Source organism: Podarcis filfolensis, assembly GCF_964270895.1.
Source record: "Podarcis filfolensis genome assembly, chromosome: 8".
Lineage (NCBI taxonomy): Eukaryota > Metazoa > Chordata > Lepidosauria > Squamata > Lacertidae > Podarcis > Podarcis filfolensis.
The window spans coordinates 82,693,748-82,711,270 of record NC_139611.1 but is presented as its reverse complement, the minus strand read 5'-3'; the positions used below and the strand labels follow the sequence as shown (position 1 = coordinate 82,711,270).

General features: G+C 49.9%; 1 protein-coding gene across 1 annotated transcript; it reads left to right on the top strand.

Annotated features, from left to right (window-relative positions):
* The first annotated feature begins 3,263 nt into the window (after positions 1-3,263).
* Positions 3,264-13,951, top strand: CALM3 (calmodulin 3). Its single transcript, XM_083627774.1, has 6 exons — positions 3,264-3,785; positions 9,540-9,570; positions 10,080-10,223; positions 11,090-11,196; positions 11,429-11,564; positions 12,345-13,951. The coding sequence occupies exons 1-6, from the start codon at positions 3,279-3,281 to the stop codon at positions 12,371-12,373; spliced, it is 954 nt and encodes a 317-aa protein (XP_083483900.1). The 5' UTR covers positions 3,264-3,278; the 3' UTR covers positions 12,374-13,951.
* Positions 13,952-17,523: the final 3,572 nt, after the last annotated feature.

Below are 17,523 nucleotides of genomic sequence, written 5' to 3'. Positions count from 1 at the left end.
CTTCCCTATAACTCCTTGTGAACATTTTGCTGACCACATTATTCCTCACCTGCTGAAAGATGGTGTCTGTGGTTGGAAGGGGTGTGAACTGATCTACATTTCATGCATTCAAACCGTTTTTAACAGGTAGAGAGAGCTGGGAGGGCCTGTTGTCTCAAACCCTGACTGGAGAATCGCTGGCAGTCTGTGCAGGGAATACTGAGCTTAAGGTAAAGGGACCCCTGACCATTGGGTTCCGTCGTGGCCGACTCTGGGGTTACGGCACTCATCTCACTTTATTGGCCGAGGGAGACAGCGTACAGCTTCCGGGTCATGTGGCCAGCATAGAATCATAGAATCATAGAATCATAGAGTTGGAAGAGACCACAAGGGCCATCGAGTCCAACCCCCTGCCAAGCAGGAAACACCATCAGAGCACTCCTGACATATGGTTGTCAAGCCTCTGCTTAAAGACCTCCAAAGAAGGAGACTCCACCACACTCCTTGGCAGCAAATTCCACTGTCGAACAGCTCTTACTGTCAGGAAGTTCTTCCTAATGTTTAGGTGGAATCTTCTTTCTTGTAGTTTGGATCCATTGCTCCGTGTCCGCTTCTCTGGAGCAGCAGAAAACAACCTTTCTCCCTCCTCTATGTGACATCCTTTTATATATTTGAACATGGCTATCATATCACCCCTTAACCTCCTCTTCTCCAGGCTAAACATGCCCAGCTCCCTTAGCCGTTCCTCATAAGGCATCGTTTCCAGGCCTTTGACCATTTTGGTTGCCCTCCTCTGGACACCTTCCAGCTTGTCAGTGTCCTTCTTGAACTGTGGTGCCCAGAACTGGACACAGTACTCCAGGTGAGGTCTGACCAGAGCAGAATACAGTGGCACTATTACTTCCCTTGATCTAGATGCTATACTCCTATTGATGCAGCCCAGAATTGCATTGGCTTTTTTAGCTGCTGCGTCACACTGTTGGCTCATGTCAAGTTTGTGGTCAACCAAGACTCCTAGATCCTTTTCACACGTACTGCTCTCAAGCCAGGTGTCACCCATCTTGTATTTGTGCCTCTCATTTTTTTTGCCCAAGTGCAATACTTTACATTTCTCCCTGTTAAAATTCATCTTGTTTGTTTTGGCCCAGTACTCTAATCTGTCAAGGTCGTTTTGAAGTGTGATCCTGTCCTCTGGGGTGTTAGCCACCCCTCCCAGTTTGGTGTCATCTGCAAATTTGATCAGGATGCCCTTGAGTCCATCATCCAAGTCGTTGATAAAGATGTTGAATAAGACCGGGCCCAAGACAGAACCCTGTGGCACCCCACTAGTCACTCTTCTCCAGGATGAAGAGGAACCATTGATGAGCACCCTTTGGGTTCGGTCAGTCAGCCAGTTACAAATCCACTGAGTGGTAGCATAGTCAAGACCGCATTTTACCAGCTTCTTTACAAGAATATCATGGGGCACCTTGTCAAATGCCTTGCTGAAATCAAGGTAGGCTACATCCACTGCGTTCCCTTCATCTACCAGGCTCGAGATCAGGTTCGTCTGACATGACTTATTTTTCAGAAATCCATGCTGACTATTGGTGATCACAGCATTCCTTTCTAGGTGCTCATAGACTGTTTGCTTAATGATCTGCTCCAGAATCTTCCCTGGTATTGATGTCAGACTGACTGGGCGGTAATTATTTGGGTCCTCTCTTTTCCCCTTTTTGAAAATAGGGACAACATTTGCCCTCCTCCAGTCTGCTGGGACTTCGCCTGTTCTCCAGGAATTCTCAAAGATGACTGCCAGTGGTTCTGAAATCACATCTGCCAGTTCTTTTAATACTCTTGGATGCAGTTCATCTGGCCCTGGAGACTTGAATACATCTAGACTAGCCAAGTATTCTTGTACTATCTCCTTAGTTATTCTGGGCTGTGTTTCCTCTGCTGAATCATTTGCTCCAAGTTCTTCAGATCGGGCATTGTTTTCTTTATCGGAGAAGACTGAGGCAAAGAAGGCATTGAGGAGTTCAGCATGACTAAGCCGCTTCTGGCAAACCAGAGCAGCACACAGAAACGCCGTTTACCTCCCCGCCGGAGCGGTACCTATTTATCTACTTGCACTTTAACGTGCTTTCGAACTGCTAGGTTGGCAGGAGCTGGGACCGAGCAACAGGAGCTTCGAACCGCCAACCTTCTGATCAGCAAGTCCTAGGCTCTGCGATTTAACGCACAGCGCCTCCCGCGTCCCAAATACTGAGGTTGTTGTTGTTTAGTCGTTTAGTCGTGTCCGACTCTTTGTGACCCCATGGACCAGAGCACGCCAGGCACTCCTGTCTTCCACTGCCTCCCGCAGTTTGGTCACACCCATGCTGGTAGCTTCGAGAACACTGTCCAGCCATCTCGTTCTCTGTCGTCCCCTTCTCCTTGTGCCCTCCATCTTTCCCAGCATCAGGGTCTTTTCCAGGGAGTCTTCTCTTCTCATGAGGTGGCCAAAGTCTTGGAGCCTCAGCTTCACGATCTGTCCTTCCAGTGAGCAGGGCTGATTTCCTTAAGAATGGATCACTGCCTTGCCGTGGCGAAGGGGCTTGAATAACTCAGAGAAGCTATGAGCTATGCCGTGCCGGGCCACCCAAGATGGACAGGTCATAGTGGAGAGTTTTGACCAAACGTGATCCACCTGGAGCAGGAACCGGCAAGCCACTCCAGTATCCCTGCCAAGAAAACTCCATGGACAAAGACAACAGGCATATAAATACTGAGGTTAGTGGACCTTTATTTCTAATGTGGCCAGATCAACAGACAGGTGAGAAGCCAGGGAGAGCAGCTGCAACTTCTTCATTGACAGGCTGCAGTTCAACAGGTAAAGCGCCCCATCACTGCATTGCCCTGCCTGGGGAAAACTGCGGTTGTTAACACCCTGTCTCTTCCACGTAGGAAAAGGAAACGCACCAGGCTAGGAAAAAAATTGCAGGTAAAAAGTTTGGGGGCGGGGAAACATGGGATGGGCGTGGCCAAGGACAGGGGTGTGGCCTATCTGATTGCGATGAGCGCGTGGCTGCATGAAGGAGGCAGGGCTATTGCCTGCCTGGTGGTTATTGTGGCTCCGCCCCCTATTCCCAGATTGATCTATTTGTGCTGGGAGTGGGGGGGGAATAGTTGGCTTGTACCATTCGAAAGAGCGCGAGCGGCTGCCTTCCTCCCTGAAACCCACGAAACAAGCAGCCCGCTGCCCCGCTGGCTACCCTGCCTTTCCGCCCATTCCTCCCGATATGGTTCCTCCCTCCACCCCCCCTCTTTCCCGCTCCGACATGGCCCGCTCCGATTTTGACGCATTGCAGGTGAGAGGCGACCAATGGCCGCGGCAGTCTCAGCCTGCGCCTGGCTCCCCAGCCAATGGGGGCGCGTGTCACAAGTGCGCCGTCACAATACTGTGTCCTTCCGCTGGAAGGCGGTTCGAGGGAGGGGCGGACGAAGAGAAAAAGCGGCGGCGGGCGGAGAAAAAAGAGAGGAAAAATAGTCCCCCTCTTCTTCACCCCACCCCACTCCGCAAAGAGGAGGGGGAAGTGGGCGGGGCTTGCGCGGCGGCCGAGAGCAGCTCAGACGCGCGGAATGCGGGGAGAAGGAAGGGGGCGGGGCGCTTCCCTGGCGGCCGTTGGCGGAGGGATCCCTCTCGCGCCGTGTGTGTGCGTGAGGCGGCCCGCAGCGGGTTCCGGCTAGTGCTGCTCCCACCTCCCTTCCCCACATCGCCGCCGCTGCCGCTGCTCCGCGAAGCCTCTCGACGCTCCAGCTGCTGTCGCCACCCGGACCCGGCCATGGTGAGGGGCGCGGGCGCCTGAGGGGTTAATTGAGGAAGGGGGGGTGGGGGCGAGGGGGGAAGGGGTTAATGGAGGGGGGCTATATGGGGGGGAGGGGGCCGAGGGTCTCTGAGGAGGGGGCCAGTTAAGTGCCCCATTGATTTTATTGTGTGTGGGGGGGTGTTAATGGGGGGGCAGGGGAGAAATGGCGCCAGTGAAATGCTTGTGGGGCGTGCAGAGTCAAATGGGGGGTATTTGGGGTGCGTGAGACGGTGGGGGTTCACCGCACTGCAGGGCACATGGGGAGGGGGTCGGCGCGTGCACGTCCTGGGTTGCAGATGGGGGAGCACTGGTTGGGGGAGTTTTTTTTGGGGGGGTGAGTGAATGGAGCTGGAGAGGAAACAGATGTGGGGAGGAGGGGGGCAGTTTGAGCGCAGGGTTTTGGGGGTGCCAGCTTGACTGCAGGGGAGGTTTTTTGGGGGGGAGGCTTAGGACGCCCTTCCTACGGAGTGAAGGGGGGTGCAATGAGCATTTGGGGGCTGGGACGAGTGGGGCAGCGAGAGAGGCGAGGCGTGGGGGGAGGCTGATCTCATTCCCCCCTCTCTCTCCTGAGCCTTCCTTCCGAAGAAGCACGAAGGGGAGAGGCGAAATGTGATAAGATGAGCAGTGTGTGTGTTGGGGGGGGTTTGTTGATGCTGGATTGTGTGCTGGGGGGGGGTCCAGGGGGTGAGGCTGGGAAGAAAGCGCTGGCGTAAATTCTCAAGAAAGCTGGGAGGAAGTGCCCTGGATGATGGGTTTTCCAGAATGGGTGGCTACCTGGCCGGTTAGGTTCTTGGGCAATTGGGGCAATGAGCAGGTGGCAGGGTTAATGGGAGTGGAGCAGAAACGCAGGGCTCGTCTCAGGTGTGGATCTGGTTTCAGGGAGCTTGGGGTGGGAGGTGATGTGGGGGTGGCATCACCACAGGTACTGAACAGAGGAGGTGATGGCAGCAGGGGCACTGGGCAGAAGGCCCACCTGGCTGGGGGATGTCATGGGGCAGGAGGGCGGGTGGGGCTGGATAAGGGTGGCAGCTGATCATCACAAGGCCTTTGGCATGAAGCCGTTGAGGGTGTTTGGATCTGCCCTTCAGGAGTACTTTGGATAGGGGTCTTGTTTCTGGAGATGTTCTCTTGGGTAGCAGCGCTGTAAGGCTGCTAAATGATGATGCTGAGAGTGGGACACTTGATGGCCATGGGAAAAGGGCTGGAGGTGATTCGTTGAAGGGGATGTGTGGGAGATGGCATTTTGTAGCCCATTGTTCAGAAGCCGACAGACAATGAGCCTTTGTGGGAGGTGGCCATGTAGAGTATCTGGTGTGAGATGAGTTAATGGTGGTAGAATTCGAGGAAGTGAACTGACAGGACCCTCAAAGGTCAGGCTGGTGTTTCTAGGAGTGGAAGATGTAATGGGCAGAAAAGATAGGGAGGGAAGTGTATTGAGAGAGCTTCATGATTTGAAGAGAGAATGCATGGAGTTGGTGGTCTTTTGAATGGTCTCCTCATAAGCTGTGTTGGGGCTGGAAATGGTGTGGCTGGGTTGCTGATGAGAATTCACTTTCCATCATCTAGAAGAGCAGAGAGGCTTGTCTTGGGGATGCAGGAGAACATGGGTGTGGATCTTGACAAATATGAGCTGTCTTCTTAATGAAGGTTTTATTGCATGCATGTCCTTCTGTTCCATGAGGCTCCTGGTGGTCTGCTTTCCAGGTTACTGTTTAGCTGCAGCATCTGATGTTCTCATGCACTGGGCCTCAGAAGCCACTTTGGTTTGCCTCAACAAGGAAACTGACAAACTCCTGACTCAAACAAAAGCATGGAAGTAACCAATCCATCCTGTGTCTCACCTCTGACTGGCTTTGGGGGGAAGTGGGGAAGCCATCCAACATGATAATTTGAAATGTAGTGGGGTAGTTCTGGTCTAATTGCAGCGTGACAAACAATTTGGCAAGAAATAATAGTGTGAAGACTACTTTGTAGTCTGGTGATGAGGAGAGGGAATCCTGGGGACCTTAGGGATGCTTGGAGAGGAGCCATAGTTCAGTAATAGAGCCACATGCCTTGCATACAGAAGGACCCATGTTTTAGTCCCTGGCATCTCCCAATAAGGCTGCAAGAGACTCCTGTCTGAAATTCTGGAGAGCCGCTGCTTGTCAGTGTAGACAGTACAGTAGCCCAGATGTAAAGCACAAGGTTTGGTGTCTCAGTATTACAAGGTCACTTGTCTGTGGGTGGGAAGAGTGCTCACAATGGAGAAAGAATGCCTTTAAAGAGCCACCCTCCTGTAATGAAGCCAGGGGTCCTTCTAGTTTTGATCTTCCTTTCCCTGCTGCAGCTTCCGGCGCGTGGATGACGCACTAATTCCTTCAGTCCCTTGCTGGAGCCTCCCTCAGCCCGTTGCAATATAGAAGAGTGGCTTCCTGTTTGAGTCTGCATTTCCCTCTGGCGGCTTGGCTTATCTACCAGAAGCTATTAGATTATTATTTTCATGCTGGCTGCTCTTGCCATGCTAACCTACTTTCCAGAGCATCTTTCCCTCAGGCCATCTAGATTGGCTACCCTGAAGGGCCACCATCTCTTTCTTTCTCTCTCTCTCCAGCAATTATTGAGATGTAGGCCATCTTAAGCAATGCTGAAAGGGCCAGTGAGATTTGGGGGGGGGGGATAGCATGATTTGATTGGGGAGGGGGATGAAGGCCAGGACTGTCCTTCCTTGATCTTACCACGGCCCTTGGTCTTCTGTCCTGTAGGGGTGCCATTATAAATGCCAAGCCACTTCTGAAGGCTGATTCTGAAGAGCAATGCAGTTCTTCTTGCTCTTTGCGTTTCCCTCTCGTCTAGCAGACCCTGTGTAGCTTATGCGATCTGACAAGTTTAGACAGGGATGTCAGAGTTCAAGCTTTTGCCCTGAAGAAATCTTTGGTCAAGATGAAAGTCAGGTGGCTGTTCTGACCCCCTCCTGCCCTGTTGCCCCTAACAGTTCTGTGCCTGAGCTCAAAATGAGGATTTTTCCCTCTCTTGGCTGGGATGTGGGTGGTCCCACCCACCCTTTCCTGCATTGATGTGACCCTTTGTGGTGCAGTGTATTAAAACCTTCCCCAGATCCTCACTCTCTGTCGCTGCATTGGAAGTGCTTTATCATCCTTGTTTCCTTTTCTGACAGTAGAGGGCTCCTAAGTCCACTGCAGTCTGTTTAACTGAGCCCCTGTTAATCCGGGGTAGCATTAGATTCTCTGCAAAAATACCTCTAGCTCTAAAGCCTAAATGGGTCCGTCCCCCCCAGAATGTGGGGCGTGGGGAGGACTTCATATGGCTGCATCTGGACTTTCATTGGGGGCTTTCCTTCTTCTCCCCCTCCCCCAGCGGACTTTGCCCTTCTGCATGTTGCACCCTTGGCAGTCCTTGGTGATATCTGCATTTTACAAGGAGCGACTCTCAGGTGGTATCAGGTTTGCCTTGTATCTTCTGCTCTGGCTCTTGCTGTGCTGCAGTGTTGGACTGGCTGGGACTGCAGTGAAGGCTGGAGTCCAAGCAATCCTCGTGTTTTGCAGCTCTTACTTCCAAAAGCACTGAAGTAGAATGTTAAAACTCCTTTTTTTAAACAAGTGCACCGTAATGGGTGTGAGCTGCAGGCTGCTTCTTAGCCAACGCAGAAGCACGATGGAATGGTGCAGCCAACTTCAGCAAGGCCAGACAAGGGGGAATGCGGCAGAGATGCTCTTGTCCAGGATCTCAGAAGTCCCATGATGTGGTAATACAAAGGTGGAAATGTGCCTCACTTCCCCTTGGAATCCACTTTACTCAGTACCTGTACACTGCTGATAAACACCCTCACTTCTCCTTAGGCCAAGATAATTTGCATTTCTATTCCCACCATTTTTCTGAGATATTAATCATTCTCACCGCAATGCTGTGACATAAGGTAGGCTCAGTTATTAACTTGCCTACGGTCACCCATTAAGTGCCATGGCTGATTAAGGATTTGAACCAGTGTCTTCCTGATTCAGTTCTAAAGCTTTGCCCTTGTCATCCCAGAGCCCTACATTTCTGCAATAACATTCAGCCAGAAAACTGCCTTCTGAATGTTGCCTTATTTTAAGAAAGAACAATACTGGTTGGGTTCAGCCATTGAATGCTCAGGTCGAGTCGTGGATCCCAGCAGAAATGAGTCTGCAGTGTTGCACTGTCTGTCCTTTTTTTATCCTGCCTTTCCTCCATTCTGGGGCAGCTTAGCATAAACCCAAAGGCAAAGCATTAATACAGTGCAAATAAAACATCAATAAAATCACAAATTTGCAATATAAATACAATGAAACAGCAGAAATAGATTATCTGTGTCTAAAGGCATGCCATTTTGGGTTTCATTTCTGAAAGCATTGTAAATGGGAAACAGGAAGAAATCATTGCTTTGAGATCCTTTTCCAGTTCTGTTACTTCTGGCTGTGTAAATGGCCACCACCATATCTTGTGGCAGTGAATTCTATACTTGATGGTCAAACTAGCTAATGACCCCACCCCTGTGGCTTTTTTTCAGTCCTTCATGCATGAAGCAGCTGGCACTGTTGGTCTCTGCACCTTTTGCTGTGCATCTGCTTTCTGGTCATGATACACTGTGGCTTAGATTGCAGAACCTGACTTGTGAGAGGCCAACGGGTGGGTGGGTGCTGCCACTGCTCCTGAAACTGGCATGGCTTCAAGGGCCTTTTGGTGTCTCCTGTAAACATAGGCATGATGCAGAAGGGGGCTGGGTGTGTCTAGCTCAGAGCAAAGCTTGGGGGAAGTGGGCTTGAGAGTGTTAGGCTTAACTTCTATGGTATTTCAGCAGGTGCTGTAAGTTACTTGATGAAGAATCCAGCCACCTAATAAAAGAAAAATCCTCCTGACTTGCTCTTAATTATTTATTTGCTCCTTCCTGACAATTTTTGAAAGCCAGCAGAAAGAGGAAGGAGAATGTTATTTCACCAGGGTCATCCCTTTAAAGAGGACACAATCCACTGGGTCAGTGCTCAGCAAAGCAGGCATAGATTGGCTGTTGAGGGGTTTAATGAAGCGGGCTAACCGGTGAGGTTCAGGACCCACCTCTCCTGCTCTGAAACATTTAGGTTTCTCCATGTGACTTAAAATCATAGCACTGTAGAGTTGGAAGGGACCACGAGGGTCATTTAGGAGAACCCCCTGCAATGCAGGAATCTTTTGCCCTGCTTATTCCAATGATGCAGCTGTCGCCGTCCACCTGCAGTTCTTCTGCATTGTGCCATCTTATGGGGGATGTGCATAGCTCCAGGTTTAAGACTTCTTGGTGAGAGCCAGGGTGAAGGAAGGCAGCAGTGACAACCATAGGGAGGAAGCAATAGAATGATGGACAGGCTTAGAGGCCATGGTCCGTCCTGGTATGAGGAGGGGTGTGCTTGGAAGCCCCTTCTCACCCTCGGTGGATAGGGCTGCTGCTACAATCTCAGCTCTGTAGCCCTGAATTGCAGAACTGAGGCTGGGGGTTAAGCCAAATGCAGCCACATATAGCAGGTTGGTAGCAGGAGACCCTTTGGATACTGCAGGTGGACTGCATCCAGCTTGGTAGGTCACAAGGTGTGCGAACCTGAGCTGGGGGCTTACAGGTAATGTGGAAAATGGCATGGGCTCTGCTGCTTCCCCACCAGGGAGGCTGAGAAAAGATGTAGAGAGGTTTGACTTGGGGTGACTCTTCATTTTATATGTGTTTTTCTCTCTCACTTCTTTCAGGCTGACCAACTTACCGAAGAGCAGATTGCAGGTGAGTCCTCAGCATACAGTGGCAGTAAATATTAACTCGGCTGGCACTGAATTGATCTGCACGTTGAGGGAAGACGAGCAGTACATCCCCTTGTCTACTGGCTTTGAAGCTGGGTTAACTACTGCTGAAACTGAGCCAGAATGCACATGGTGAGGGGCAGCTTGTGAGCTTCTTTGCAGAGAAGGAGGATTTTTTTTTCTGGTAGTCCTTAAAGTGCAGAATCCTTACTACAGTTCCTTTAGGAGAGATAATTTCCCCATCTGCTGGGTTTGGGTGGTGGTGTGAGGGCAAGGCCACAAAAGATCAAAACAAATCCCTGGGAAAATGTGAACAGGCTTGTGCTGCCACCAGCATTTTAGGCACTTGAGATTTCAAATGCATCACCAGACTCACTTGGTTCCCCTCTCTCCCAAGTCTTTGGAATGGGGCTGGCTAGACTTCCAGGATAATCACTGGTTGCAAGTACATGATCTCTATGTAGCTTACATCAACCCTGCTTCCCCCTGCAGAATTCAAGGAGGCCTTCTCCCTCTTCGACAAGGACGGGGATGGCACCATCACCACCAAGGAGCTTGGCACTGTGATGAGGTCTCTGGGTCAGAACCCCACCGAGGCAGAACTGCAAGACATGATCAATGAAGTTGATGCTGATGGTAAGTGGCCCCAGCACTAAGGGGGCCTGGGCAGAGTAAGTGATCCAAAACCCATGGCTTCTGCCAGTAGTTTATGCAGAAATTCAGCGGGAGTTGCTTAGATTGGGGAGCAACCTTTATTCTTGGCGGACGAGAGGAACAGTTTACCACTTGCCCACTGAGCTTCTTTGACTCCTGTGCTTAGATATCCACCCATCCCTGCTGTTTCCCTGCCTTTTGTGACTGAGAGGCAAGTTAAGAGGGAGAAGCAAGAGGGATATTGATTTATTTGATCTTGCCAGACTAACATAGACTGGCCTATGTATTAAGTTGCCAGTGAATGCAATGGTGGGGACTGGTTCTGATGGGGTACTAGCTAACAGTGGAGTGGGGGATGGGTCAAGGCTTCTGAAGGAACCAGAAAGCCAGTAGTTGTAGTAGTAATAGCAATAATTGGAAGTAGCATCCTATTTCCTTCCAGGGATAACAGAAGGGTGCAACATGAATGTCTTGAAAATACCACTCACTTTCTTCAGTGTATATACTGCCTTCCAAGTTGCACTGTCCAAGATGCTTAAAATAAAAACAAAATACCAGCAGTTGGGTAATGCCTGCAGTATCTTGAGATATTCTTTGTGATTGCTTCACAGGCAGACCGTTTAGCAGGCACTAGTTTCAGTGCTGGGGTGTGGAACTCCTTTTGTGCCATAATGTGTCCAACTCCAACACATTCCACCAGCTAGTTCGGTTCCCTTCAAGTGGGGCTTCTGTCTTCCGAGGCTGGCTTTGTCCTAGGGTGGCTATTTGAGATTGGCCTCGGCATCCCAGTCTTCAGCTGCTTTGGTTTCTGCTGGCTTCATCTTACTGGTGCTCATTTCTGATTTCAGGGAACGGCACAATTGACTTCCCAGAGTTCTTGACCATGATGGCAAGGAAGATGAAGGACACAGACAGCGAGGAGGAGATCCGAGAGGCTTTCAGAGTGTTTGATAAGGTGAGGAAGTTGAGAAGGACCACCCGCCTTGTGGAGGGGAGGGAGGAGAGTGGACAGAACACTGCCATGCATCCCTATATACTCTCAGGGAGAATGGCAAGGAAACAGCAGTGTCCACTTCCCTTAATCTGGAGCATACAGAATGGAGAAGGAAATGCCATTTGCCAGGATAAAAGTGGAAGGTGCTGCCTTGTTGTGCTGCTCCCTGCTGAACTGATCCCTTTGCTTCCAGGATGGGAATGGCTACATTAGCGCAGCAGAGTTACGCCACGTGATGACAAACCTAGGGGAGAAGCTCACTGACGAGGAGGTGGATGAAATGATAAGGGAGGCAGATATTGATGGGGACGGGCAGGTCAACTATGAAGGTGAGTCGGGGATGGGATCAGCATCTTGCCTGCTGCCGTTTTGGCAGCCAGAATGTTGCATGAAAGAATTGAGGTTCTGCTTCGGCAGAGGGTCTCTAAAGAACTGTATGGGCCCTCTTCTGGTTTTCGAGGGCCGTAATTGTGTCACAGACTTCAGCCATCTGGGTGGCGTGGAAGCACCATAACCATTTTTACATATCTTGTTGAGGGGGAGATGCCTTGGATTATACATGTATCACACTTCACTTTTGAGCTGTGTGGAAATAACCCCAAATTTAATACTCCCGAGTCCATCAGTGAGGTCCACATATATGCAAAACGTATTCAAAGGCTTTGAAGTTTGCTTTTTTTATAGGCCTTGGCTGGATAGAACCAGGGCTTTCTTAGCCCTTCCCCTCAAATCTTGATGGTACTATTCTGGGGACTTTTCTTTGCTTCTTGAAGCCTACGGTACTCTTCACACATTGTTCAATATAGCAGGGTACACATTAAGGTCGTGTTTAGTGATGGCGGTACCGTTGACTTCCCCTCTGGTAGTTTTCTCTGGATGAAGGCATTATGAGAGTGGAGCAGATACAGTTCATAGCATTATCACAGCTCTGTTTGCTTTTATCTTTTGAAAACTACATCGAGTGTAAAAGTCGAATCATGTCAAGCCCGAAGTAACTTTGTGACCGCTGCCTGGACTGATGTCTAGGGAGCTTTTTGACTAGGTGATCTCAAGTCTTCCAGCTTCAAAGGCTGTACTGACTTTGCTTCCTTGCACTGTGTCTCTTGCAGAGTTTGTGCAGATGATGACTGCAAAGTGAAGCCCGCAGAGTGGGTGGCTGGCAATGCCCATTCTCCTTCGATACTTTTCTCCAACACACTCTCTCTACTTAAGTAACCTGGTTCTCTAAGCAAAACAATCGGCTGTGGAATAAATCTGACCAAGCAATTAAAAAGAAAAAAAAAGAAACTCCCAAAGCTGCATGATTGCACTCATCTCTCCCTCCTTCTTCTTGCTCTCCCTCCTTCCCCCTCCCCGCCTTTCCTTCCTTCCACCTCTTCTGGTGCATCCCCCCCAAAAAACCTCCCCGAGAACCTCCAACCTTGTGGATGTCTTTTGTTTCCATCGGGTCTTCTGTTCTGCAGCCAGAGCTGGCCTGTCTCCCAGGGCGCAGATTCTTTCTCTTTCTTTCAAGAATCCACACGATGGGGGTGGAGAGAGCGCAAAAACCTTCTTAATCGTGTTGCATGTGTCTGGCACTGTGGTCGTGCGCATTGACATGGCGGTTGCCACCGAAGGTCTTGCCCCAGGGAACACCGAGGAGGGGTACAAGGAGGAAACTGGGTTGTTGTTTTTCCCCCCCTTCGTTTTCGTGGGAGGGGGGGCGCTATCCCACCGCCGGGGGGCCTGTGGCTGAAGGCGGGTTCCAGAGAGCTCCGTCAGCATGATGTGGGGAGAAGAGGCTGTTAAAAAGAGGGGGAGGGGGGAGCGTCCGACAACTGTCCGATTGGCTCTTTAAAGAAAAAAGAAAAACACACACGCAAAACCCAACCAACCGCCCATAATTTTAACTTCTGTCTTTGTTCTTAATCTTCTTGTATAAATTGTAAATGTCCTTACAGTTTCCTAAGCATTGTGTCCAGACATTGGAGCTGCTATGTAAATACCTGATGCTACAGGCCCCTTTTGCGGGGAGGGGGGGGTCGCCCCGCGTATGGCGACGGCGAATGCTTTTGATTGGCAGCTTGGGGGGGTGGGGGAGGCGTCGGAACGGAACCGCAATAAAACAGTGAAGCCGCTGCTGAGTGAATGCCAACTGCGCCAGAACGCCCTCTTCTCCCTCCCTCCTCCCCCGCCTTCCTCATGCGACGCTTCATTTTTTTCGTAGTGGCTCTCAGTTTTAACGCTTGTGCCGCACCTTTGGCTTCGGTGTCTGTGCTCTTTCAATGTTGCTTCCTTAACTCCACCTGTCCCCACCCGCCTCCCCTTTCCTCGCGGCAAAACAGCATGGGCCGCAAACTTGCTTCTCTTTACTTTTTTTCACTTTTATTTTTTAATCCAAAAAAAAAAATTAAATAAATAAAGAAGAAGAGGAAAAAAACCAGTTTTGGAGGGGGAATCGAAACAGAGCTGCAGAATTTCCCTGAAACCGGGTGAAAGAAGAGTGCTTTGCGCAGTCCGTGGCGGATTTGACCACGCCCCCTCTTATTATTATTTCCTGTCTTCTGCACTCCTGTGTGAGCAGAGGTGGAGGGATCTCACCTGAGAACTTAGGCAGGGGGCGTGGGGAAGGTTGGAGCAAGAATGTCTTTGAAAGCAGGTGGTGTTGTGTTCAGTTCAAGCTGTGAAAATAAAATTATATCAATGTTTTCCAATAAAATGCAGTGACTACCTGAAATGGCTATGTTTGCTTTGGTATTCCCTGTCCCCTTAACTGGACCGCCTCATTCTGTTGTTTTGTTTCACAGTTGCTGGAACAGCTTAAGATGTGAGTGTCTCTTTTCCCCATGGGCGAATGCAGCAAATTCCCCTTGGGGAAACTTTTTGAAAACAAATTAAATTGGTAAGAGCTTTCCTCTGAAGGTTGTAATCGCTGAACCACTTCCATGGGCTCCTGGTATAAGCCTGGAGCTACTTGCGTTGGAAAGCATCGTTTGACTTAGTCGCTTTGAGCAGAAGCAGCTGCGTTCTTTATGTTGCTTCCATTGATCCTGGGTGGGCAAAGGAAGGAAATGGAGGACAAGGGAGCCAAAAAATCGCAAAAGAAAGGTAAGGAGATTGCAAAGGAAGCTGAATGAATTCTTTGCCTCTCTCTTCACAACCAAAGGTACAGGCAGATCCCAGTACCTAAACCTAACCTTTGCAGGAGGCAGGTCTAAGGAACTGGGGCAGATAGTTGTGATGAGAAATGATGCTCTAAGCCTAGTAGGCAACACAAAAATTGAAAAATAGAAATGGAAATACTTTATTGTCACTGTACCACTTGTTTACAGTAAGATTAATCACTGTGTCCAGATGCCATCCACCCGAGAGGTTATAAAAGAACTCAAATGTGAAATTGCTGATCTTCTGTCTAAAGTATATAACTTGTCCCCTCCATTCTTGGGGACTAGAAAGTAACCAATGTAACACTAGTTGTTGTTTTTAAAGGATGCGGGGGGAATGCTGTTAGCATACTGTCTGTCCCAGGAAAACTGGTGGAAAGTGTTAAAGATAAAATAGCCAAACATAGAGGAGAACAAGCCTCGCTGAAGCAGAGCCAGCATGCTTCTGCAAGGGAAAATCTTGTCTCGCAATTCTGTTGGAGTTCATTGACAGTGTCAACAAGTATATGGGTATAGATTGGTTAACACAGTGTACTTGGACACTGAAAAGCATTTTGACGAAGTACCTCATCAAAGACCCCTGAGTAAGCTTAGCGGTCAAAGAATAAGAGGAGAGGTCCTTTTATGGATCAGGAATTGCCTAAGTTGCAGGAAGTAGAGTAGGAACAAATAGACAATGGGGAGAAGTAGAAAGGATCAGTATTGATACCTGTGCTATTTAACTTCTTCATAAATTCTCTAAAGAGGTGAGCAGTGAAGTGGCCAAGTTTGCAAATGATATTAAATGGTTCTGGGTCATTAAAGCAAAAGAGATTGCAAAGAGCTCCAGGAGGACCTCCCAAAGCTGAATGGGTGATAAAATGGCAAGTGCAATCAAAGGTAAAGGGACACCTGACCATTAGGTCCAGTCGTGACCAACTGTGGGGTTGCGGCGCTCATCTCGCTTTATTGGCCGAGGGAGCCGGCGTACAGCTTCCAGGTCATGTGGCCAGCATGACTAAGCCGCTTCTGGCGAACCAGAGCAGCGCACGGAAACGCCGTTTACCTTCCCGCCGGAGCGGTACCTATTTATCTACTTGCACTTTGACGTGCTTTTGAACTGCTAGGTTGACAGGATCAGGGACCGAACAAAGGGAGCTCACCTGATCAGCCAGCCCTAGGCTCTGTGGTTTAACCCACAGCGCCACCTGTGTCCCACAGTCCAAGGTAAACAAGTGTAAAGTGATAAAGTACTGGAGCAAAAAATATTAATTTCATATATGCTCATGGGGTCTGAATTGGCAGCGACTGACCACAAATAAAAAAATTGGGGTTGAAGTAGGTTGCTTGATGAGGGCACTGACCCAGTGCGTGGCAGCTGAGGCAATTTCCATGCTATGGGTCATTAGGAAAATGAATTGAAAATAAAATGGTTGATATAATGTCGTTACAAACTTCCATGGTGCAACTGCGTTTGGAATACTGTGTGTGTTTCTGGTCACCTCACCTCAAGCAGGATATTGAAGAGTTGGAAATGGTTCAGAAAACGGCAAGAGAAAGGTTGCAGCGTTCAGGACTTTTTAGTTAAGACAAAAGGTGAGTTAGAGTGGACAGGATAGAATTTAATGACATCATAATACATGGCATGGAGAAAGTGCATAGATAAAAGTATTTCCCATTCATAACACTGCAACTGGTTGATCTCCAATGAGACTGAAGGTTGGAAAATTCAGAACAGATACAACAATTTCTTCTCTCTACGCATAGTAGGAACTATGGAACTCATTGAGGCATTGGGACACTGCTGCTGCTGCACCGTGAGTGTGGGGGAAGGCCGCTCCCTCCTCAGGCTAACTCCATCGGGCCTAGGGGCGGGGCCCAGGCTCACCTCTGTGACAGCTTTGAGGACACCGGTGCTGCTGCAGCAAATGTTAAAGATGTTTTTATATATTTTAAGGTGTTTTAAAGGTGTTTTTATTGTTTATTCTGTTGTACCACCGTGAATGGTGGTTTTTATCTATGTATTTTTGTTTTGTTCCGTTTTGTTTTGGTTTGGGGTTCGATGTTGAGTGGGGTGGGGATTGGTTTTGTTTGGGTGTAATTGTTTTGGTTGTTTTGTTTTTCTGTTTTGTAAATGGAGGCAAGTATGAGGCTTGGGATTGCTACCGTGGAGGGGCGAGGGAGGTATGGCGGTGGGGGCAGATGTTATAGGCGAAGGGGATCGAGATACGGATATGCTCGTACCCCTTCCAATCTGCGCCCCATCCCGAGGGACGAGGGTAGGGTGAGCAAGGATTACTCACCTCCGTCACTGGTGTTGTGCAATGCCAGGTCTATAGGCAACAAAACCGCCACCCTGCGAGATTTCTTTACCTCGCAGGGGGTCGATCTGGCTTGTGTGACGGAGACCTGGGTGCGCGAAGGGGAAACTGTTACCTTACGAGAGATGGCGCCCCCGGGTTTCTCCGTCCTCCACCAGTCACGGACTGTGGGCCGGGGGGGAGGGGTGGCATTATTAATCCGGGAAGATTGTTCTTTCAGGGCTCTACCATCGCCACTGATCCCCGGCATTGAATGTGTTGGCCTAGTGTGGGGCTCTGAGGTGAGCTTGGCTGTCTGGCTGGTGTACCGGCCACCTAGCGCACCAGCAGCCACCCTGTCAGGCCTGCTGGAGGCGGTGGCTGGCTGGGCCTTGGAGTTCCCTAACCTATTGGTATTGGGGGACTTCAACATCCATGCTGATGCCACTCCCTCCTCACAGGCTCTGGACCTGGTGTCTTCCATGGCAACACTAGGGCTCTCCCAGTTTGTTTCGGGCCCCACACATCAAGCAGGCCACACGCTGGATTTGATCTTTGGCGCCGGTATAGATGTGATCATGTCTCCTTTGATGAAAGTGCCATGGTCTGATCACTACGCTCTGAAAGCCAGGATTGACTTTCCACCCCCACCCTGCTTAGGTGGCGAGCCGATTTGGGCTCGCCCACAGAGGCTGATGGACCCTGATAGATTCCGTCAAGCCTTGCGGGACCTTGCTCCCCCTGGCGACTCATTGACTGAGCTTGTTGAGGGCTGGAATACCCAGCTCCTGGCAGCCATCGATGAGATCGCACCTAAGCGCCCTCTGCGACCCCACAGAAACCGGGCTCCCTGGTTTACCGAGGAG

Excerpts from the sequence above, each read along its gene's own strand:
- CALM3 (XM_083627774.1), top strand. The coding sequence starts at position 3,279 with ATGGCCCGCTCCGATTTTGACGCATTGCAGGTGAGAGGCGACCAATGG. Across the intron at positions 3,786-9,539 it reads GCCACCCGGACCCGGCCATG|GCTGACCAACTTACCGAAGA; the intron begins GTGAGGGGCGCG and ends CACTTCTTTCAG. Across the intron at positions 11,197-11,428 it reads CTTTCAGAGTGTTTGATAAG|GATGGGAATGGCTACATTAG; the intron begins GTGAGGAAGTTG and ends CTTTGCTTCCAG.